Consider the following 23428-nt stretch of genomic DNA (forward strand, 5'->3'; position numbering starts at 1 on the left):
TGAAGAGAAACAATACAGCTTTTTTTCGCGGGCGGGAAACGCGACGAGAAAATCGGTGACGTTGTACTGTGGAGTCAATCTTAAACACTACACTTAAGAGTCTAAGAACTGGATCAGCGTTGGAGATTGGATTTTAATTCAACTTCCTCCACGATCATCTCTACTTCACCTGCGGTGTTTTAACTGAAAGTAACAGAGTACTCTCTGTTTGCTATTGACCTTGGCTTTCTTTTCTTTATGATCTCTTAGAGAAATTTAAGTGACGGCTTAATACTCCGATTACAGCTTCAAGTACAAACATGGCCTACTAGTACTTTACATCCACAAGTCCAAAGTCAGACAAACCAACACCTTAACTTGCGAAAAACATCAAACAAAAACATTTAAAGATAAATACGGTAGAGTGGATAGCTTCCCCAGAGTGGAGTTTGACCTCTCCACATCATTGTCTGGGCCATTCGTGCAGGTTGATGTAACCTAGAGACTTACTTCCATTCTTCTATATCCATGGTTACTTGCCTACTTTACTGTAGTACCAAACAGGCAGCCCTGAGATCTGGGATACTCATCATCTGGGCACATGTCTAGAAGGGTGCACATAATCTCTCACTGGGATTAGGATCTCACGATCAGATCTTCTGAGTTGGGTGCTTCTTTAAGAGTAAGGATTATATAATGGATGGAAATATCCCTGGAGTGGTATTCCTGGTATAAGGTACTAGGTAGTGGTATATGACATGCTCATTCATTCAATGCAACAATTACTTTCAAAGGGGAACTGATATTATAGCTTACTCTCCGGTGCCACCCCACCAACAGCACCACTCATAAATGGTCCAGTCTCCTCGGCTTTAGTTTCAGCACCCGGAGTAGGCTCGGCACCAAACAGGACCAGCTCACGGCCTCCTTGAGTACTCCACCAATTGACACAGCAGTGGGCTCGGTCAACATCCATCTCACCCATGCTTAATGCTTCCCAAAAGCGATCAACACAAGCATGGCGCATGGTTCGGTCTGTAATGGTATTTATCAGCTCTGCAGTGAGAGGAAGCCAATCCTCCAGGTCATCTACTCGGAGGAAAGATAGCGAGTCAATCAGAGCCAGAGTAAGAACTGCTTGTGCTGAAAGAGGGGGGCCATTTTCCATATCAGACGAGGAGGAATTGCCGGCTGTCGGGGTTATAAGGGTCGTGGAGGCGTTAAGCGCACGATCCCGCACCACCTCAAGTAGAACTGAGGGGAGCACAGGTTGGCTGTTGGCTAATGGCGATGGTGGTGCTGTCACTTGGATGACGGTCTTAAATGCAAGACGGAACTGTCGAGCAGACAGGTTGTCAGGGAATACCTAGGATGAATGAAAATCAGAAAATGAGTACAAAAAATGCATGAAAACCGAACCCACCGCAAATAGGTTCTCAATATAGAAGGGAAGATGTTTGGCAGCCAATTCCGAATTGCGAGGAATGGCGAAGACCACAAGCACCACACTGTGTGCCGCCTCAAAAATCTCCAACAGAAGACTATTGGCCCCAGCTGCAAGATACGGGAATGCAGCAGATAAAAGTAGCTCTTCATTAGCCTGGGGCGTCAAGACCAGAGGGAAGTGTTCGGCAACATTCAAGAAGAAAAGGTCTAGGCATCTTTCAACTGGATGGTCAGGAATTTGACCAAGATCACTGGGCTTGATACTGCGTAGGAAATTCTCGGCCAAATCGGGGTACTGAGATAGGATATCGATAGCGGCCAAGAAGACAAAGCTTTGCTGAGACGACCCGTTCTGGCCGGTGCGAGAGGAAATAAAGTAAAGGTTTCGAAGAATGTGAAGAGATTGCATAGAAAGGTACGGTGCTCCTAGTGAAAGTGTTTCGTTAGCTCCAATTGTAATGGCCACTTTCCAACCGACTTACTGCTGTGGACTGCGAGAGCGGGGTCGTTAATTGTTCGGCCAAGAACTGCACGGAGGACAATGACCACTGAGTACAAGCAATTCCGAAGAACTTTCCAGAGCGCGGGAATAGTCGTTTGTAATGACTCTTCATCTAAAAAGTCCTTCTCTTCCGCGACATCGACTTCAGACAATTTGTTTTGACGCCACTGCACCATAAGAGTCCGAACAAAATCAGCTATGTAATCAACCGTTTGCGCGACTAGTTGTGGATTTTGGGCATTTTCAACGGCATGAGAAATCAGCCGAGACAACGGTCCCAATGCCGACACCAGCGGACGAGAAGAGATGGTCGAGAAATAACCAAATGTCATAGAATCGGCCTTCCATCGGAACTTCTTCCCAGGAGCTTCAACCACATCTTCATCAATTGCTCCCAAAAAGAATCCACCTTCGAGACCTTCCGAAGATAGAAAAGTCGACCGCACCATCACAGGTAATAAGCGATCGTAGTTGATTTTCTGTCGTTGCTGATCTGATAAGAGCTCGAATGTGTAGTTCAACACCATGGTGACGCAATGACCATCGATGCCCGCTTCAGAATCTAGCTCCTCCAGCGCCAATTGGGAGGCTGTCGCCAGTGCCGACTCGAGTTTAGTTCGAATATGCCACGGGAGGCCCTGTCGATTCTGTCCCTCAAATCCCAGCAGTATACCGCCAAGCAATATTATATGTCGCCAACGCGGAGATTTATCATCTGCGCCCTGGACCACCGCCTTAACCCATGCTTCACGTTCTATGCTCCGATTCCGCCCGTGGGGCATGCGGGGTTCTTCGGTGGTATCATTCTGCAGGACCGCGATAGCGGCGGTGTTGAAGACGCTCAGGAGTTTGCGACAAGCGTGTAAATCGACTGGGTGGTTCCAGAGAGCAGGAGCGGAGAGGAGTTGCGATGCAAGAAGTGTCAAGTTCAAAGGGTTCCCGAGAACAGATAAGAAGCTCGTTGCTGTTGGAAGAAGACTATGGAGATACGAAGTGTTAGTTGTCGGCGTTGGCCGAGCATGTATGAATCGATCGCCACTTACCCAGCCGCATCTTCAAAGCTGGAGGTCGACTGCAGCGACCGCAGTAGGCGGGCAAGTGAGCGTTCAGTTGCCATGAATAATGAACCACAATTGGGACAGTAGTGCCCATAAGGTATTCTACATGGCCTAGGGGAGAGAAGAAGATGGGGAGCGCCAAACCGCGGAGAACCCCAGGCCCAGCCGAGGTCCCGGAGTGGAGCCGCAAACAATGCAAACAAGCAGCAAGCGTCATGTGGGCCCAAACGTCTTGAAGATTAATACAAACTCCAACGCGGCTTCTCCTGCAGCACCAGTTCATACCCATCCTGAGTTCTTTATCCAGCAGCACCACTCTCTGAAAATGAAATAATTCTTGCTATTATTCTGCGGTAGCTAAAGCACTGCATCGTCCCGCATACATGGCTAGCAACAGAGTCCCAATCAACTATAACACGCCTTCGTTTCCCTCGTTGTACAACCCGCTTCCTAACGAATACAAAGAAGCTTACTACCTCTACTATACGTCCGATATTTGGCGTTTTACACTTTTCTGGACTTTCATTTTCTATGGAGTTACTCATCTCACTGTTGCCGCATGCGCTATCCTGACGCATTTTCGCAATTGGGGTGTCATATGGCTGGTACCAGTACTGTATGCCGTGATTGCAGGCTTGGAAGCACTTTTATCTGGGAGTTTAGTTGGCTTGGTGTAAGTGGCTAAATTTTGGATGCAGCTCCAAACATTTGCTAATGATAATCAGACTTGGCTCAATATATGAATCGGGCAATTTTAGGATGTCGACTTGGGTGCCTATGGTCTGGGGTGGAGTCAACGTGATGGTCCTCATCTTGACCAGCTTCCCTATGCAAGGTGGACTCTGAAACTACTACATACGAGAAACACATCTTTGATCCCTTCTTTGCGATTTGAAGACACCCGTTTTTCATTTCTATCATACACGCCTCGAGACCCAAGAATATGCCACAATGAGCGCCACCCACCCGATCCACGGTTGCCATCACAATGCTTGATACATACATATATGCCCTGTACGCCCGCCGAAATACACAAAGGAGCTTTCATGACACTATCGACGTGCACCATCTGGCATCCCACCTTGCAGACCGGGTAGACCACCCATTGCAGCAGCCATGTTTTGAAGGTTCAGGTTCGGGGGAATCTGTATTCCCTGAGCCATCATTTGCTTTTGGAACTGTGCCATATCCATATTCATAGGCGGAGCGCCACCCATTCCGGGAAGCATTGGGAACCCAGGCATTCCACCACCGTTCGGAGGGCCTGATTGAGGTGGGGGTGGAGGAGGATGCGAAGACATAATTGCAGCTAGGCGACCAGGGTCCATTCCAGCCATGGCACCCGGTATTCCTGAAGGTGGAGGCTGTGCCGCACCAATACCAGGTAGCAGTCCTGGAACATCAAGCTGCTGGCCAGGGCCACCCTGAATTCCAGGTAGAGAAGGCCCACCAGGTCGTCGCTGGTCGACCAGACTGTCGGCTTCGTCTTGCATTTCTTGTTCCTCCTCATCTCGCATTTGTTTGCGACCAAAGCCCCGATTCCATGTTCCTTGGGCCTCTGCGGCCTCTTCGCCAATATGGAACCGATCTTTCATGTAGCTAGTCTCGCCAGGCCGAGCCCGCGACCAGAATCGAGTGAAGTTGTCCTTGGAGCCAGATGCAAGAATATGGCCTAATGGATGCCAATCTAGTGACCAGATTGTAGCACCGTGGGCATATTGAACGCGATGAGCTGGGTAGATCACTTGCGGAGGGGTATTGGCAGGGTCTGGACTGTCGTATGGCGCCACTGTAGGAACAACACCAGCCGCCAAGTTTGGTTCATCGAGTAGGTAGTGATGCATAGAACCATCTTCGGCACCAGTCGAAATTAAATTGCTGTGGATCGGATGCCATGTCAGAGAAGAAACCGGCTTCTCATGACCGCGTAGAATGCAAATATCCCGCATCATTCGCAAATCAAAAACTCGCGCTGTCTGGTCCCGCGACGACGTAGCAAGAAGGTTGTTGTTGACCCGTGAAAATCGAGTCGCGGTGACTGTATTTTTGTGATTGTGAAGCGTTGTCAAGCACCGGGCGGTCCTGGGGTCCCAGAACTTGACCTGGTGATCCTTAGAGCCGGAAACCAGCAGACCCTTCGTAGGGTGCCAGTCGCATGATTTGACATCCCAGTTGTGTCCCGTGAGGACGGTGTCGCAGGTTCGGGTGGTGAAATCGAAGATCTTAAGTGTCGTATCGTCCGATGCGGAAAGGAATTTTGTATCACTCGGGGCCCAGGACAGATCTCGCACGGCGTCATGGTGAGCATCATCTATCGTTTCAACGTTATTGAAATTTGGTCGCCAGTACTTCACGTCTCCTCGTTGTCCGCCCGAAATCAGCCAATCTTGGCTATGCGCCCATGCTAGCGACGTCACACCTGCTTGAATTTGATCGTAGTGTGCCTAAAGATTGAATATTAGTGACATGGGGTCCGTTTAAGATTGGGAGAAAACGACGTACATCCATGACCGTTTCAAAGTTAAAAGCTGTGCCGTTCCAGAGCATGAACTCGCCGGTGTGGCCGCCGGTCAACAGCCGCCTGCCCTCGGGGGTCCATCGCACTACCACGATGGGTTTCTTAGATTTTCCGATCGATTGATGAAGGTGTCGTACGGGGATTGTGTCAGCAGGCGAATGGGTTCGCGCAACGGGTGGAAGCATCTTTATGGATCAAGTTCAGGTCAGTTTTCTTTTTTTCTTTCTTTGCTCGGCGACGAACTAAACTCAAGGAACAATTTGCGCAAACTCACGTCGACTGTGAAGCTGGGACTGGGTCTTTCGACCTCCATTCGATGTTCACCTTGGTATCGGGGTCGACGGGTGCGCATCCATTGTACCATTGAAGAGCCATAGTCGGTGACCAGTCCTGTGAGAGGGTTTGTTAGTCTGTTCACTTTGCTTGATTTGTTTTCAAGTCCCCCATGGACGAAAGATCATGGTACATACTTGGCCGACGGGGTCCGACGGGGCCTTCAAAGTTCTTGTTAAATCTCCCAAATTGGGCGTCGCCTCCATGCTCGTCGTAAAAAGCCATTGTGACTAAACCCAGAAAGGCTCGTTGGTAATTGTCGCGGGTTCGAAATCAAAGAATCATGGCAAGGGGAATAGTTGTGTTAATAATTTTCTTCAGAAAAAAAGATCGAGGCAGGGATCGTCCCTGGTGGTCTCAGAGATTCAAGTCGCGTAGTGAATTGCGTTGGGAAGAAAGTCGCGGAGCTTTGCAGGGTCGGGACTCCTTGGAAGCTCGACCGCCCCCGCTGATTGGTTACATGGATTATCTCGCAGGTGCTTTGGTGCTTTGCGCTATGATGCCTTGTTCTTCCCCCCCCCCCCCCGCCAAGTTCAACGGTCTCTATTTTGTATTTTTATTTTCCCCTCATCTTACTATGCCAGGAAGTCATAGATTCTCTCTTCCCTGAGGATCCGTTGTCTTTCTGGTTTTGTAACCATTCCGGCTTATCCATTACTTGTTCCTCCGCTTCTCGCCCTTCCGGGTGCCCGCATTGACCCTGTTTAAGTGCAATTGCGTAATTAACCACTGGACAAAAAGACCGAAGGTCAGATTTTCCTCGTATCTCTTTGAAAATGGTGTCCCGGACTCAAGCTGTGACGAGGGCGCATGAGCACCGAAGCTCTTCTATTTCGACCAATGGAGCTACAAAGAAAGCCGAGGTGCAAATGCAGTCAAGTGGGCCAAAACGCAGCAAGTATCGTCATATTGCTGCATACCATTCGAAGTTGCAGCATTCAAGTCTGAGTAGAGACTCAGATGTGACACCAAGCTTTCTGGGCTTTCGAAACTTGATGGTGCTGGTTCTTGGTAAGAATTGAAGCTTCTGAGTAATATCATGTGAAAAAGTAAGCTGACCGTGAAAAGTGGCCATGAATCTACGGTTGATTATTGAGAATTTCATGAAAGTACGTGTCTGCCAACGATTTCTTCTTCAATAATATGCAATCAGCCAAGAAAGCTAACTTACCATGCTTGTTTAGTATGGAGTGTTGATTTGTATCAAATGTCACGACTATCGCAAGCAGGACATAGTTCTTGGCTCCATCCTCTTTGCTTTGGTTCCATGTCATTTGTTTTTGGCATATGTCATCGAACTTACTGCAGCATCCTCTGCAAAGCAAGCAGTGGGTCAACAAAAGAAAACCGTCGAAGAGAAGGAGCGCGACCAGCAGGCTTTCCGTTCCACCTGGCCCTACACAGCCTTCCTTCATACCGTGAACGCCACCTTGTGTCTTGCAGTGACCAGCTTTGTGGTGTATTTCTATATCCACCATCCGGGAATTGGCACGTTGTGTCAGCTTCATGCGATCATTGTATGGCTGAAGAATTGCTCGTATGCCTTCACCAACCGAGATCTGCGTCTCGCATATCTGAACCCATCAGCCGACCCTGGTCTTCCGGAAATCTACGCGACATGTCCCTACCCAAGAAATGTCACCATCAATAACCTCACTTATTTCTGGCTTGCTCCCACCTTGGTCTATCAGCCTGTCTATCCTCGCAGCGCATCGATTCGTTGGTCATTCGTCGCCAAGCGACTTGCTGAATTTGTCGGCTTGTCAGTGTTCATCTGGCTTCTCTCCGCACAATATGCCGCGCCTGTCTTGCGGAACTCTATTGATAAGATTGCTGTCATGGACATCGCGTCTATTTTGGAACGTGTGATGAAGTTATCCACCATCTCCTTGATCATTTGGCTTGCTGGGTTCTTTGCTCTTTTCCAAGCCTTGCTGAATGCATTGGCAGAAGTAATGCGCTTCGGAGACCGAGAGTTTTACACCGATTGGTGGAACAGCTCCAGTTTAGGAGGCTACTGGCGGTCTTGGAATCGACCGGTGTATTCATTCATGAAAAGACATGTCTTCTCACCCCTGGTGGGTCGTGGATGGAGCCCTCTAGCCGCGAGTGGTATGGTCTTTGCGCTATCCGCTATTCTGCACGAGATGCTAGTGGGGATTCCCACTCACAACTTTATTGGTATGGTGTGTTAACTTCCTTCTTGAGAACAAGCAAACTAATTCACTTTCAGGTGTTGCATTCTTTGGCATGATGTTCCAGTTACCATTGATTGCGCTCACAGCGCCGCTTGAGAAGATGCGCGACCCGCTGGGTAAGACTCTCGGGAACTGCATCTTCTGGGTGAGCTTTTGTCTGGTTGGGCAGCCATTGGGAGCCCTACTGTACTTCTTTGCCTGGCAAGCTAAGTATGGCAGTGTTAGTAAAATGCGTGTCTGATTATGTCTTGACTGCTCCGTGTGTTTTGTTGACGAGATCGCGCGGCTGTAAGTACACAATGTCCGGGGGTATGATTGTATGCAGCTTTGGTATATCTTCGATTTTTTTTCAACCTGCTTTTCTTCTTCTTCTTCTTCTTCTTCTATCTTGCGTACAGTTGTTGCATTGAGGTTCTATCTGCCTCCATTCAAGTATGATTTCCAAACTGTCGTTCGCGGTGAAATTGCGTTGCAGGTGAGTAGTATTATATACCAGACTATGTCAGCTTGACGATTGTGTTATTCAAATTTGTCACCTTGAAATCATTACTTAGCACTTGAGGTATTAATATCTGTTGGTTATCAGCGTCCGTCTCTCTTGTTGCAACTTGAAGTTAGCGAGTGGAAGGTGGATTCCGAATCCCGGTGCCCGAATCTCGGACGAATGAAAAGGACAGCTCTGCACATCCACCCCTGGAATGTGCATTGAGTTTTCCGACCAATTACGAAGGAGATTTTATTCGGCTTCGAAAAGCTCCTGGTGGATCGTCAACCACTTGATCGAATCAAATGGCAAATCATCGAAATCCGTGCGCGGAACGGATGGATTGATTGCGCCGGCGGGTGCCAATTAAACCAAACTCCGTAGACACGCCCCCGCAAAGCTATAAAGGAGCCCCATTCTTTCAACCCAAGCTACATCGCAATTATCTATATCGAAACAATACTAGTATACATCATACAAAATGGTCTCCATCATTATCCCCGATAACTACGGGTAAGTCTCCCGCAATGGAATATCTCTCCGGGGTTTCAGTCTCTCATGCATCTCTAGCGCCGTCGTCGCCGTCGCCCTTGGCGCAATCCCTGTCCTGGGCTTTATTCACGGTAGCGTCACTGGCTCATTCCGCAAGCAAGCCAAGGTGCCTTACCCGCACACTTACGCCACTGTTGAGCAGTGCAAGCAAAATGTATCTTATCTCCGAGTTTTCCGATCCTCTCCATTTTGTGCCACTCCAGTCTCTAACCATGATTTTCCTCACAGGCAAAGGCTGAACAGTTCAACTGCGCCCAGCGCGCCCACGCCAACTTCTTGGAGAACTCATCGCAGACGATGCTTTTCACCCTCGTTGCTGGCCTGAAGTACCCGGAGCTCGCCGCTGGCATTAGTGCTTTGTGGGTGTTCTTCCGTGTCCTGTTCATGTACGGATACGTGTACTCGGGCAAGGCCGAGGGTAAGGGTCGCATGATTGGTGCTTTCTTCTGGCTGGCACAGGGTGCTCTTTGGGGCCTGAGTGTGTTCGGTTTCGGCCGGGATCTGCTCTAAATATAAGTCGTCAATTGAGACGAAACACTGTATAATTAATAATTTTATCCCGAATCAAAAGATACGAGAATGTCGAACTTCAATTTCCTTTGATTCCTTGGAACTTAGCCACAAGTCAGACCGGGGATGTGTGGCTGACAGCTCCACTGTGGCGCACAGAGAAAAAAGTTCCCGTAAATGGCAACGATGTAACGAGTTTGACTTGTATGATAAACTCTTTGCTTCTGCTTATATCGGGTTGAAAGAGGTGGTTTGCTCTTTCACGATAAAAACGAACTCTATAATAGGTGACTTTGATTGCACCTCTTCTCCGCATCCTCACCCTACACCCACCACTCTACATATACCCCGCCAACCCCTCCATCATGTCCTCCAAGTCGCAATTGCCGTTTGGCACTCGTGCCTCCAGCCACCCTAACCCACTGGCTCGCAAGCTCTTCCAGGTCGCCGAGGCGAAGAAGAGCAACGTGACAGTGTCCGCCGATGTCACCACCACCAAGGAACTCCTTGACTTGGCCGACCGTTAGTGAAAACGAAATGAGAATTCCCATCACCTTGGAACCCTCCCACTAATCTCGACGATTGAATCTCTCAGGTCTCGGACCCTACATCGCCGTGATCAAAACCCACATTGACATCCTGTCCGACTTCGGTCCCGAGACCATCAATGGCCTGAACGCACTGGCCGAGAAGCACAACTTCCTCATCTTCGAGGACCGCAAGTTCATCGATATCGGCAACACCGTCCAGAAGCAGTACCACGGCGGTGCCCTCAAGATCTCCGAGTGGGCCCACATTATCAACTGCGCCGTCCTGCCCGGTGAGGGAATCGTCCAGGCTCTGGCTGAAACCACCAAGGCTGCCGATTTCCCCCACGGCTCTGATCGCGGTCTCTTGATCCTGGCCGAGATGACCTCCAAGGGCTCCCTGGCTACTGGAGAGTACACCTCTGCCTCCGTCGATTACGCGCGGAAGTACCCCGAGTTCGTCCTCGGATTCGTCTCGACCCGTGCGCTGACCGAGGTCCCCTCGACCGTCACCGCTGCCGACAACGAGGACTTTGTCGTCTTCACCACCGGTGTCAACCTCTCCTCCAAGGGCGACAAGCTGGGACAGCAGTACCAGACCCCGCAGTCGGCTATTGGCCGCGGCGCGGACTTTATCATCGCGGGACGCGGAATCTACGCTGTTCCAGACCCCGTCGAGGCTGCCAAGCAATACCAACAGCAGGGATGGGAAGCCTATCTGGCTCGTGTTGGCGGTGCCAGCCAATAAAAAAGGATCAATCCAGTGCAAGAATAGAATATACCTCCCAAAATCTGACACATGCATGCAATAGCGCTTGTAACTTCCGTCGATACCGCTGTTCGGAGGAGTTCCGCACTGAAAGCGATTCAAGCCAGGTGTTTAATATCGATCGTCAGCATCTTGTCGAACTCCACTGAATTACATGTGTCAGCGATAAGATAGAATACTTTAGTAGTTTCGAGTATCAGATAAGACGAAAAGGCGAACACGTACATGTATTGGCGATAAGACAGGAATCAAGACAACGGCAAAGATCAGATCATCAGATTAAAGCCCCTGTAAATCTCGTGAACGGAATAGATCCCGGAGCTACATCTGTACGCCGAGACAGCCAATCTGTGAAACAATCAAATGAACTTGTTTTTTCTCCTCACATGCTCCTGTGCTCTATCTCGTAACTGTAACTGAGCTCGGCAATCCATCCACTCATCCCCAATGACTTTATTCCACCCAAACCCAAAAGCCTAAGCAGCAGCGAATCGTTCGGCGTTCATTTCCTTTGTGGCACTCGTTGCCGATCCCCTCTCCTCACGCCCCCTCTCGAGATAACCAATGGGTAGCTTGGCAGCTGTTTAACCCCAGATAATCGGGTGCTTATCGCGGGGAGACCCACCAAGAGCCACACCTTGATAGGGAGAGAAAGGTTAACAATGAGAGAGGGAAAGAGCGATAACACTAACAGGAGAATGTAGGTACTATGTCATATTTCGCTGGAAGATGCGGGGATGTGACCTTATTTACATTCCTTTTTCCCATCTCTGTGAGGGGGGCAAAAACGTGGAATCTTTCCAACATTTATTTCCTACATAATTATCTGGATCCCTTTTTCATCCCTTCGCTCAAGTGATATCTACATAGTAGCCCTCTCAAATACCCACAAGCAATCCTTTCCAAAGATTGAACCATGGCAGATGAAGAGAAGGCCATCGGCGCCTCTTCAGCCGTGGACGTGGAGAAAAGTGCAGAGATGAAGGGGAAACATGCCGACCCGACACTGGAAAAGCATGCCCATGATGCCGACGAGGCGATGAAGGCTCTAGAAGAGTTTCATGGTGAAACACTCGAGCTAGACGAATTCACCAACCGTCGACTCCTTAGAATAATTGACTGGCACATGATGCCGATTATGTGCTGTATCTACGGCATGAATTATCTGGACAGTATGTGCTCCGTGTGCTACACGTACATTTTTCGCATCTCCTACGTCACCCTGCAGCCGCTAACTCATGAAAACCCTTCAGAAACAACATTATCTTACGCAAGTATTATGGGCATTAAGACAGATCTGCATCTGGTTGGAGACGATTATCAATGGTTATCAAGTCTATTTTACTTTGGTAAAGAAAAAGCCATTCCCGTCCCTTCCGGACAATGAATACCTATGGCTCAACTAACCGCGCTAAGGCTATCTTGCATGGGAGTATCCGACCAACCGCCTACTGCAGCGATTACCCCTCGGAAAGTATTCCGCAGCTTGCATTCTGATATGGGGACTTATTCTGTGCTGCTTTGCTGCAGTGAATAACTTCTCGGGCGCGATCGCCATTCGCTTTTTCCTGGGCATTTTCGAAGCCGCCGTGACACCCGGCTTTGCATTGCTCACATCTCAGGTAAGTGGATGGTATCTTTTATAGCATCAATGGCTGGTGAGATACAATATAAAACTAACATTCCTTGCTCAGTGGTACACCAAACAAGAACAAGGTAGCCGGGTGAACATCTGGTTCAGCTTCAACGGCGTAGGCCAGATCCTCGGAGGGTTTGTTGCATACGGAGTCGCGGTCGGAACTGCAAAGCATGGATCGGCGATTGAGCCATGGAAGATCATTTTCCTCGTTACCGGACTCTTGACCGTTTCGCTGGGATTGGTCTTCCTCTGGATTGTTCCCGATAGCCAACTGAATGCGCGCTGGTTGAAGAAAGAGGATCGGATCTTGGCGGTCGCTCGAGTGGCGTCGAACCAGCAGGGAATTGGAAATAAGCATTTCAAGATGTATCAGGTTAAAGAGGCGCTTCTGGACCCGATGACATGGGCGTTCTTTTTCTATGCGCTTATTGCCGATATCCCGAACGGTGGTATCACGAACTTCTTTAGTCAATTGGTATGTGGATGTTTGTTTCTACGCTGTAAATGTGAAGACTTCGCTGACAAGATTTGCATAGATTACTAGCTTCGGATACTCCAGCCAGGAGAGTCTGATCCTCGGTGTCCCTGGTGGCGCGGTCGAAGTCATCGCACTGTTGGCTAATGGATACATGGGGTACAAGACCGGTAATCGCATCTTATGCAGTTTGGGTGGTCTCCTTTGCGCGCTTGTGGGAATGATTCTCATCGTGGCTCTTCCCGAGACCAACAATGTCGGTCGCTTGATCGGATACTATATGACTCAAGCTAGTCCGACGGCGTTTGTGGCCCTCCTGGCGATGATCTCGTCCAACGTGGCTGGATACACGAAGAAGACCACCGTCGCAGCACTGTACCTGATTGGGTACTGTACTGGTAATATTATCGGTAAGTGGTTTCCAAAGTTATTGTAAATAAAGGCTTGTTTGCCCAGTGGCAGAAATATTGACCAAAAAAAATGATTTCTCCATTTACTGATTTGAACATTTTCACTACTACTTCAGGCCCCCAAACCTTCCGCCCTGAGGATGCGCCTCGCTATATCCCTGCGGAAATCACCATTATTGTCTGTCTTGGCGTGTCGACTTGCATTATGCTTTTCGTTTACTGGTGGTATGTCAAGGAGAACAAGCGGAAGGCAGAGATTGTGTCGCGACCGGATTATGTGAGGTTGCAGAACCAGGCCTTTTTGGATTTGACGGATCGGGAGAATATGGATTTCGTATATGCCCTTTGAAGGGACTGTCTCAACATTTGGAACCTTGGAAAGTTTCTGCACTGGCTGGCCATGTATGCAGATCTTCAGGGACCGCCATTTATAAGTATATAGCCTTGTCTCGATTTGGAAGGCATGGGATAATGACGACATTTATCTTTATTTGACATCACTGGTACGGTGTAGCTTGAAATGACGTCTGACTGTCACATAGACCCTAGCCCTGACCTGATGATTTCGTCCAAATAACGTTCTAGAGATGGTCGGGGATTTTCAAAACCACCTGCAGGACTCATGTTATACGGCGAAAAAAGGCATGAAAGTTCTGATATATGCATGTTGGGAACGAGCACTTGAGTATATGGGTGGGTCCAGGGACCACGAGTTCCAAGGTTCCAACGGACTTTTCCATGTGGGAATTTTGTTGAGAGAAAATGCACAGACCTTCCAATCATCTCCAACGTGCGAACCACGATGTCAATTAAATTAATAATAAACTTAGGATTATAGCCAACGACTAGTTGGACTCAAGTATGGACTAATGCAGGACGCCACACAAAGAGAGAACAAAAAGACCAAAAATAAAAATAAAAATAAAAATAAAAAAGCACTGTGCGCATTCCTCTAGGGCTTTTCATCTGTGTGACTCCAACCCATGATCATAATTCCCGACCATCATGTTCTTAACAAGTAATTCGCCAAAACTCTGTAGAGATACGGTAAGAGGATCAGCTGTAGTAACCCCACTCTACCAACACACAAGTGACAATGCCATGGTACTTGGAGTAAAGAATGTCATTTCTTCCCCCTCCCTCTTTTCCCTCTTTTCGGTGGGGCGCAATCCAGGGCGGGGGCAAAAGTCTGGCTAAGCCAACTATATACGGAGTACGGCATGTAACTAACCAAGTCTAATCCAGTCTAATCCAGTCTAATCCCGTCTAACCCCGTCTAGCTCGGTCTAGATGCATATCAGTTAAGGGGTTTGAGAGACTTTGTTTTGCCTACGCAGCAAGGGTCTTACTGCAGCGCTTGCTGTAACATCCCGTTGCCCATGAGAACTACAACCTTAGAAATAGAACAGTCCAATAAGCGCCCAGTTTCATCATCAAACCCGATAGGAGAGTTGATTGACCACTTACAATGTAGCCCAGACCCAAAGTTTGTGGAAGTGGGGAGAGAAGGCCAAGTCTTGGCTCTTACTACCTTAATGAGGAGAGAATGAGAGAAATGAGGGAAAAAACCCCACTCTGTGTACTCCACGCTAAGAAAAAACCCAAGAAAATAATATAAGGAGCGGTGTGCACAGTAGACTATTAAAATAACTCGACAGGCGCCATTTTGCTCTTTGTGTATATACGTTTCATCGCTTTCATTTGCGTATACCTTTTTCTTTCTTTTTCTTTCTTTTTTTAGTATTTCTTTTTTTTTTATATGTTTTGACCTTCTAAGCTTCTATACCCCCACCTTGACAGTGTTGATACATTTAAAATCTCACCTGCAAAAGTGGCATGACAGTATGAGATCGGTCTATTCTGGCATCTGAGCCTTAATCTTATCGTGAGATCAAGTGGAAAAGATGGCGTCAGTCACATGTGCTATTCAAAACGTTCACATGGGAGGTCCGCCGGTAAAAACGGCAGTACTGAATTTGGATTTCATCTCAAAACACCCCTCTGAGCTGGCCATCACGGAGATTACTGGAAAATGCTCGGTGGACCTGTCCGAGCCATCCTCCCCGGAGATGGATACACCAAGAGTGAGAAGGATCGACCCACCTCGTTACAGGGCATCTAAGAGCCCCGATTCACCAACATCTATAAGCCGACCTCGAGCTATATCGGTGTCTCGCCCTCCCTCGGCCGCAAACTCAAGTCAACACTCTCGTTCAGCTTCTCGCAGCACAGGTCGTTCCCGACCACCAAGCCGCCATAGCTCCTTCCACTCACCGCGCCGACCAGTCACCAACGCAGGCATCGTTTCGGTCCCAGCTCGTACCCCACAACAAGAAAAACGAGAGTCCCTCCTAGCACTACACCGCGAGTCATGCCGTCTCTTCCAGGACCCACCACCACTCTCAACTTGGACTCCAGAGGAGCTACGAAGAACCTCCTCAAGTGCCTATCAACCATCTCGACGTGAGCGCCGCACTTCCTCAGAGGCAGGCACCGTCTCAGGACCTCCCTCTCCCATCGCATCATCCTCATCCAGCCGCCGGCTCGAGTATGATCACCGCGCCTCAATAAGCTCAAACACATCCCCTCACTTTCTCCAAACAAGAGACCGGGCCAATACCCTCCCCAGCCCACCCAGCCACGCCCACACCAATGCCCACCACGCCCACAGTCCATCCGAGTCCTCCATCCACGTCCCGGCGACAGTAATGGAGTGGACATCAGACACGACCCGACGAGCAGAATACGAACAGATCGACCGCGCCAGCCGCGGCGTCCGGGGCCTCTGGCGCCGCATCGCGCCCCGCTGGTGCCAAACCCGGGACTCACGAACACCCTTCTTTGAAGAGGGGAAGTCAAGTCGAGAGGGCAGCGTGCGTCGGTTCCGGATGGATCTCCCTGACGAAGAAACAGAACCCGATACGAATACAGGCAAGCCGCAGGTGCAGATCCTCGATTTTCTCAACAAGATTCCTCCTTCTCAAGATGGCAGTCGACGCCTCTGGACAGGTCTTCGCTCCAAGACATCTCCTACCTGAGCTCTTTCTATAATCTCTCTTATTATTATTACTCTTTGGCCCAGTATGCCCGCACCGGTGCGGCGCTTTCTTCAACACCACCCATGCCTATGATACTATGATTATCGATTCTCGATTACCGATTGCGGTCCACACTGGTGGCCGGATTGGAATCCCCATTGCATTTTGCTTTGCTTTGCATTGCGTGGCTCCGAATACCCAATACCCTTCTTGCTGGCTTAGTTAATTTTTCTCGAGTCTTTACAAGTCTCAGCCACTTTCCCTAGCCTTTGTTGCATTTCGCGTGCATTGCTCATTGTTATCCTTATCAATGGTCTATTGCTTACCCCGAGAAAGAGATACCCATCTGTTAGTTGCGCTGTATATAGGCACTATGCACTGGTGTTGCCAGTGGAGAATGAAAGAAACTACTATACATATCATATATGACCGGAATTTGAGTATCAATGGATCTCATACTACATATTAGTACCTTAGTACGTATATTATGTATATATGGGATTCCCATCAGACATCGCTTGATAACCACATATGCAGGTGCTTACCTTAGCTTTTGATACCGTGATATGTCGGCTTGAGTCAGGAAGTACTGCTAGTTCAATGTTTAAGTGAATTCTTAGTGCTGGTACTTATCCTCAATTTCTCATGCCTAGAGACATTAGCACATAAATGAAATCTGACTTCAGAAATATGGAGATTGTACTTCTATAGAGTCTCAAGCTATGGACTACGATGGCAGGATATAGAAGTTATACACCTGGAGCATGAGTTCCTTCCAGATGTCTTCATGGGGCCTTTGCGGGCAACGTCATGCCGGCGGTGGGGCTAGGGCCTGCCGCCCCCACGGGCGGGCCCTAACTGCCCTCGAAGACTCGAACCGATCTTTTTGTATGTGTAGTAGTCTGGACTCTGGACTCTGGTATTAGTGGTACGCGGCAGAAACCACATATTTACTTTCTCTTCGACGCGCTTGTTATAATACCACGCGGGCGGTCAGGGTTGTCGCAAAAGTTTGTAAGGATATGAACAAAAAAGGAGGGGCCCTGGTTGGTCCGTGCTAATAAGCCCTTGATTTTACGTGGTATTAATCCATCCACCACTAAACAATCTACTAGAAATATTTTTTCTTGCACACCTCTAGCTTGAATTTTGTTACAATAATATCAATGTAAATTACCCACTACGGATCTTTTTGTCAAGACCAATTTACAATTAAAGTGAAGCATTGGATCTTGTGTTTTCAATGATACTCGTGAGTCCGCACACATTAACAACATGCATTTCAATATTGAAAGTGGAAGTATCAGGTCTCTCTCTCTCTCTCTCCTTCTTCCACTTCATCTATCTACGAAATTCATACCAACACTTTTCCCTTTAAGTAATGTAGCTGCTCGGGAACTTTACCAAAGTCCACCCAGCTCTCTTACATATATTTGTCTGTACATACACCTATGTGAAGTCTAAAATGCCAAGCTATGTTTAACCAACAAATTATGCAAATATAGGAGCGGCATAGATATAGCTGTGAATAGATGCACTTGTAGTGCCTTTGTCCTACTTCGATTGTGTATATATCCATTTTCATCCAAACATTTTGAATGTTTAATCAAATAAACTCCCATCCAGATGTCCATACACCACCATAGGCGATCTTAATTGATTAGCTGGTATTCTCATACATAGGCTCATTATTACTCTCTTTGAAGCTTGTATTAAATTTCCGAAACAAAAATAGTCAAAAGCAGCGATATAATACTAGTAGAGCTTAAGGTAAAATTAGCCTGAGAGGTGTTTGCTGAACTAAAGAATTCTTTGAAGGCGGCGCGCAGTTTTGGCTTAATCCCAACTTTTGCTATTTTATTAGAAATTCTAAGGTAGTGCGCAGTTTTAGCTTAATCCTAACTTTTACCATCCTAACTTTTGCTATTTTATAGAAAATTCCAAGGCAGCGCGCGGTTTTAGCTTAATCCCAACTTTTACTATCCTAACTTTTGCTATTTTATAGAAAGTTCTGAGGCAGTGCGCGGTTTTGGTTTAATCCCAACTTTTATATACATACAAAAATGCTAAGTCATGAGTTTTGAGGTGAATTATTTTACGCGGACGAATTTAAAGTGAATCGGTTTATGCGGACGAATTACATTCCCTTCTGGAGTATCATACTACTTATCGCTTCAAAAGTCGACAATTGATCTACTGAGATCATTTCGGTATTTATAAGTAGCCCGCTAGGCACCCACCGTTCATCGGATCGTCAGCAAAGCACCAAAACAAACAGGTTTTCAACATTTGAGGGGTGAACTGTGGATCGATCGGGATCTAGTACCCACATAGACTTGCAGAGATTTGAAGACATGACGAATTATATCCGGAAATACAAATATCCACGCTTCAGCGATGATTATTCTCACAATCCCTATACTTCAGTAAAATGGTAGTAAACAACAATCGAACAAGCTGAACAATTAATCATTTTGATTTTGGTGCCGAGGTAGAAAAAGCAAGCTTAGAAGGCCCTAAATTTGAGACATCGGAGCAAACATTCGCTCCTGACGCAAAATCAAGCCCCCAACGAACCGTCGTTTCAAGTATTCCATCTCATGTACTCCGTAGCCTGCCAGAGCCGATTCAAACCCCGATTATTTAGTTTTGTCGATCAACGGGGTCGACAGCCAAGCTGCTCTCGTGGCATTCCAAGACCCCTTGCAGAGAAAAGTGCTACAAAACAAGATTATCGAGGGAGAAAAAAAAAAGAACAAACTAAAAAAAGAGGCCAAACGCGAAGTCAAACACTCCCAAGTTCCAATAAACGGGGCTACTCCGGATCCTCGGACTGTTAACGCCAACGGGGGTTACAGCACTATAAGACGCACTATATTATGTCCCTCTTTTCCTCCGATAGTAACTAGATTTCTCCCGAGACAAGAAAAGAAGATGTTATTCGGTACGTCTCTGGTGTGTCTGGCTCTTCACGCTGGGTACGCGCGAGCCGAACCTGTTACGCGACGGGGTGCCCCCTTACTGGATGCTTCATTTGATTATGTGGTTGTTGGGGGTGGTACCGGTGGTAGCGTTGTGGCGACGCGTCTGGCGCAGCAGTCATTCAGTGTCGCGCTGGTGGAAGCCGGTGGTTACTATGAGGTTGAATCTTTGGCTGAAGTTCCAGCTGCTGACGTACTTCCGATTGGATCGGATCCTTCTACCTCGTCTGCCGAGGATTGGGGCTTCGTAACGAGTGGACAGCCTGGAGCGAATGGTCGGTCGATTCATTATGCGCGGGGGAAGTGCTTGGGAGGATCGTGAGTATTGTCACCCTGGGGAGAATTGAAAAAGAAAGATTGCTTACTGACCTGTTTTGATACTGTAGATCGGCTTTGAATTTCATGATCTATCAACGGTAGGAAACGAGACTATGCTGTTCCCTGTTTTGAGTGATGATAGAACTAACTTTAAATGCTTCGATTAAAAGTCCGACTATTGAGTCAATGGAGCAATGGGCGAGTGTCGTCAATGACAGCAGCTACAAGTTCGATGCAGTCCTGCCGTACTATAAGAAAAGCGCCACATTCACCGCACCGAATATGAATGAGCGCGCAAAGAACGCAACGCCAGAGTATAGCACTGCAGGTTTCGATACCAATGGAGGACCCCTGCAGGTATCCTACCCCAACTACGCGCAGCCCTTCTCCTCATGGATGGACCTCGGAATGAACGCCATTGGTATCAACAACACCCAAGATTTCAACCTGGGCTCCTTAATGGGAGCACAATACTGCTCATCAACCATCGATCCAAGCACCGAACTCCGCAGTAGTTCCGAGTCATCTTTTCTCTCCACTATCCATCCATCAACCTTGACAACTTATACCAACACCCTTGCCAAGAAGGTGGTTTTTGACAATGACCTAACCGCCACTGGAGTTGAAGTGAAAGGGGCCCTTGGAAATACCATCACCCTTTCAGCATCAAAGGAAGTGATTATCTCCGCGGGTGCCTTCCAATCCCCGCAACTCCTTATGGTCTCTGGCATCGGACCCTCGGATATCCTGCAGGAACACGGAATTACAGTCATAGCGGATCGGCCCGGTGTCGGTCAGAACATGTGGGATCATCCGTTCATGGCGCCTGCATACCGTGTGCAGGTCTCGACATTAACTCAATTCGTGACAAACCTAATCTACGCCGCGGGACAACTTATTGACGGAGTGATTGGCAAGAATGGGCAACTGACGAACCCCATTGCGGACTTTTTGGCCTGGGAAAAAATCCCCCAGAATCTGCGCTCGGGTTGGTCTCAGAGTACAAATGAATCATTGGCTAAATTCCCGAGTGATTGGCCAGAAGCTGAAGTAAGAAATCATCCTGAACATCCAAAGTCGTGCTCAAAGGGGGGGGAAAAAGAAAAAGAATCATTGCTGACAGAACCTTTTCTCTCTCTCTCTTATAGTATATTTCTGGCGCAGGTTATATTGGCAATGTCTCCAATCTTTATACAAATCAGCCGAAAGATGGGTATGAGTATGCATCCATGCTGGGCGTGTTGATTTCGCCTACATCTAGAGGAAACGTTACTCTCAAATCCGCCGATACTTCTGACCTACCGATTATCAATCCCAATTGGCTAGGCGAAACCGCCGATCAGGACGTTGCGATCGCCATGTTCAAGAGAATGCGACAGGCCTTCCAAAGCGAGGCTATGGCGCCGGTTATTATTGGAGACGAGTATTACCCTGGTACTCAGGTGCAATCTGACTCGGAAATTCTGGAGTTCATCAAGAACAATGTCATGACTTTGTGGCATGCAGCTTCTACCTGTAAAATGGGTACCTCTGATGATGATATGGCGGTTGTTGATTCCCAAGCTCGAGTGTTTGGGGTGGATGGCCTTCGTGTCGTGGATGCTAGTGCCTTTCCATTCCTTCCACCAGGTCATCCCCAGTCTACTGTTTGTGAGTACTTTGTCGATCCCTTGAATGAGTTTGATATGCTAATTTCTTTGTTAGATATGCTTGCAGAGAAGATCTCGGAGGATATTATCCAAGGACAATAGGCCTGTGACGTCTGTCTGTATCTGAAGTGATTTTTGCTTTCATCTTTGCAGAAGTCAAGGTTGATTACCGGATTATATTTTTGGATATGTCTGATACATAAATTTGATACATGTAAATACACATAGAATTTGCAACAATTCAAGAGCAAATATGGAGAGGAAACCTTTAAATGTTCCCCGCGGTCGTATAATGTCCGGCTGGAGCCGGCAAGAAAGCCGACATGAGTCAATGACCCACCATACGCCCTATTCATGACAACCCGGGGGCCGTACCCGCAAAAGGTCCAAGACCCCAATGACTCCAATCCGTTGCCTGATGCAAAACTAGAAATTGTGAGAGCTAGGTGCTCGTCCAACTTAAAAAAAAATACATCAACCTCAAACTCAAAGATGCGGCGGACTAGACAACAAACAGAGCATGAGCTCGATGATCTCAACACCTCTAGTCCCGAAATTGAACACGATGCAAGTGTCAGTCTCGCATTCCCAGATGGTGGACGTGAAGCATGGACTTCCCTGCTAGGCTCAAGCCTAATAATGTTTCCTTCATTCGGATTCCAAACAGCCAGTACGAACCAATCCCCAATCCCGCCAATAAAGAAACGCAAGATCTAAAAAATCTCAAGTCGGAACAATCCAAGACTACATCAGCACCCACCAGCTATCAGCATACAGCGTCGCCGACGTCGGCTGGATAACCGCAATCCTATGCTTCCTAACCCTATTCCTAGGAGTCCAAGTTGGCCCGCTATTCGACCGCCACGGTCCACGGATGCTACTCATAAGCGGCTCTCTCGCCAGCGTAACATCATACCTCCTCCTCGCCCAATGCACCCAATACTGGCATTTCATGCTCTGCCTCAGCATCATGGGCGGGATATCCTCCGCCGTCGTAACAACAGTCGCGATCTCCGTGCTTAGCCACTGGTTCTACCGGCGGCGCGCACTCGCATCAGGACTATGCATGTCCGGCTCCTCAGCCGGCGGCGCAATTCTCCCTCTCCTCCTGCGCAGCCTATTCCAGAAATACGGATGGACATGGTCCATCCGGATTATTGCATTTATCGCGCTCGGGTGCTATGCGTTGGGGATCGCGCTGGTGAAGGGTAGATTGGCGCCGGCCGGGAACGCCAGTCGGGCGACGATTGACTTTCGTGCGTTCAAGGCGCCGAGGTTGTGCTTTTTGGCTGTTGCGGTGTTTGCGTTTGAGTTTATTATCTTTGGTTGTGCGGCGCTGCTGCCGACGTATGTGCGGTATACGGGGTTGGATCTTGATGTGCAGTTTTATTCGTTGACGGTGCTGAATTCGATGAGTCTGCTGGGCAGAGTTTTGCCGGGTGTTGCTGCGGATCAGGTTGGTCGGTTCAATATTCTGCTTTCGATGGCTGTTGTTACGATGCTGGTTATGGCTGCTGTGTGGATTCCGTTCGGATCTCGCGATGAGGCGACGCTGTATGCTGTGGTCGCGATTTTCGGCTTTGGATCTGGAGGCTGGGTCTCTCTTGCTCCGGTGTGTGCGGGTCAATTGTGTCGCACGGAGGATTATGGCCGGTTCTATGGGACCATTTATTGTGTTGCGGCTTTTGGAGTACTCTTGACTGTGCCGATCGGAGGACAACTCCTGCAGTCAACAACCCCTCAGGCCCTAGTGGGCTTTTATACTGCAGTTTTGTTCATTGGGTTGGTGAGTGTTGCTATGTCGCGATGGGCTTTATTAGATTGGAAGTGGAAGTGGAAGGTTAAGGTGTGAAAATCTTCCAAGAATTGTATATACCAGACTGCAGGCGAGTCCATAAAAAAAAGTATTGGCACTACATGTATTAATGTAATGCAATTCGTCCAAATTTTCAACATTCAAAAAATCATAATTCCTCGGGACGCCAGGCCGATAAGCAACAATGCAAAAAAAGCGCCGGGTATATCAAAACAGGACCCCAAAA

The 23428-nt window shown here is 48.1% G+C and overlaps 10 protein-coding genes across 10 annotated transcripts; 8 read left to right on the forward strand and 2 right to left on the reverse strand.

The window, feature by feature from the left end:
* Positions 1 to 784: 784 nt before the first annotated feature.
* Positions 785 to 3044, reverse strand: pex8 (putative peroxisomal membrane protein Pex17; the record flags this gene model as incomplete). The annotated part of the gene is made up of 4 exons (XM_057161943.1): positions 785 to 1345; positions 1403 to 1848; positions 1908 to 2905; positions 2971 to 3044. The coding sequence occupies 4 exons, from the start codon at positions 3042 to 3044 to the stop codon at positions 785 to 787; spliced, it is 2079 nt and encodes a 692-aa protein (XP_057025228.1).
* Positions 3045 to 3368: 324 nt separating this feature from the next.
* On the forward strand, positions 3369 to 3831 carry N7466_002546 (uncharacterized protein; the record flags this gene model as incomplete). Its single annotated transcript, XM_057161944.1, has 2 exons — positions 3369 to 3658; positions 3711 to 3831. The coding sequence occupies 2 exons, from the start codon at positions 3369 to 3371 to the stop codon at positions 3829 to 3831; spliced, it is 411 nt and encodes a 136-aa protein (XP_057025229.1).
* A 206-nt stretch (positions 3832 to 4037) lies between these two features.
* On the reverse strand, positions 4038 to 6061 carry N7466_002547 (WD40 repeat domain-containing protein; the record flags this gene model as incomplete). The annotated part of the gene is made up of 4 exons (XM_057161945.1): positions 4038 to 5429; positions 5488 to 5688; positions 5778 to 5893; positions 5974 to 6061. 4 exons carry the CDS (start codon positions 6059 to 6061, stop codon positions 4038 to 4040), a joined length of 1797 nt encoding a protein of 598 aa, XP_057025230.1.
* A 551-nt stretch (positions 6062 to 6612) lies between these two features.
* Positions 6613 to 8275, forward strand: N7466_002548 (putative diacylglycerol O-acyltransferase (DgaT); the record flags this gene model as incomplete). The annotated part of the gene is made up of 4 exons (XM_057161946.1): positions 6613 to 6847; positions 6905 to 6945; positions 7021 to 8017; positions 8070 to 8275. The coding sequence occupies 4 exons, from the start codon at positions 6613 to 6615 to the stop codon at positions 8273 to 8275; spliced, it is 1479 nt and encodes a 492-aa protein (XP_057025231.1).
* Positions 8276 to 8999: 724 nt separating this feature from the next.
* Positions 9000 to 9580, forward strand: N7466_002549 (MAPEG family protein; the record flags this gene model as incomplete). Its single annotated transcript, XM_057161947.1, has 3 exons — positions 9000 to 9031; positions 9089 to 9224; positions 9299 to 9580. 3 exons carry the CDS (start codon positions 9000 to 9002, stop codon positions 9578 to 9580), a joined length of 450 nt encoding a protein of 149 aa, XP_057025232.1.
* Positions 9581 to 9945: 365 nt separating this feature from the next.
* pyrG (orotidine-5'-phosphate decarboxylase pyrG) lies at positions 9946 to 10855 on the forward strand (the record flags this gene model as incomplete). Its single annotated transcript, XM_057161948.1, has 2 exons — positions 9946 to 10102; positions 10176 to 10855. The coding sequence occupies 2 exons, from the start codon at positions 9946 to 9948 to the stop codon at positions 10853 to 10855; spliced, it is 837 nt and encodes a 278-aa protein (XP_057025233.1).
* A 937-nt stretch (positions 10856 to 11792) lies between these two features.
* On the forward strand, positions 11793 to 13749 carry N7466_002551 (allantoate permease family MFS transporter; the record flags this gene model as incomplete). The annotated part of the gene is made up of 5 exons (XM_057161949.1): positions 11793 to 12225; positions 12293 to 12498; positions 12571 to 12990; positions 13052 to 13400; positions 13517 to 13749. 5 exons carry the CDS (start codon positions 11793 to 11795, stop codon positions 13747 to 13749), a joined length of 1641 nt encoding a protein of 546 aa, XP_057025234.1.
* A 1555-nt stretch (positions 13750 to 15304) lies between these two features.
* Positions 15305 to 16438, forward strand: N7466_002552 (uncharacterized protein; the record flags this gene model as incomplete). The annotated part of the gene is made up of 1 exon (XM_057161950.1): positions 15305 to 16438. One exon carries the CDS (start codon positions 15305 to 15307, stop codon positions 16436 to 16438), a length of 1134 nt encoding a protein of 377 aa, XP_057025235.1.
* A 2934-nt stretch (positions 16439 to 19372) lies between these two features.
* Positions 19373 to 21488, forward strand: N7466_002553 (GMC family oxidoreductase; the record flags this gene model as incomplete). Its single annotated transcript, XM_057161951.1, has 5 exons — positions 19373 to 19737; positions 19806 to 19835; positions 19908 to 20787; positions 20886 to 21387; positions 21442 to 21488. 5 exons carry the CDS (start codon positions 19373 to 19375, stop codon positions 21486 to 21488), a joined length of 1824 nt encoding a protein of 607 aa, XP_057025236.1.
* A 390-nt stretch (positions 21489 to 21878) lies between these two features.
* Positions 21879 to 23238, forward strand: N7466_002554 (uncharacterized protein; the record flags this gene model as incomplete). Its single annotated transcript, XM_057161952.1, has 2 exons — positions 21879 to 22056; positions 22115 to 23238. 2 exons carry the CDS (start codon positions 21879 to 21881, stop codon positions 23236 to 23238), a joined length of 1302 nt encoding a protein of 433 aa, XP_057025237.1.
* Positions 23239 to 23428: the final 190 nt, after the last annotated feature.

The sequence above is a fragment of the Penicillium verhagenii genome, assembly GCF_028828195.1.
Source record: "Penicillium verhagenii strain IBT 33310 chromosome Unknown utg000003l_segment0_segment0, whole genome shotgun sequence".
NCBI lineage: Eukaryota > Fungi > Ascomycota > Eurotiomycetes > Eurotiales > Aspergillaceae > Penicillium > Penicillium verhagenii.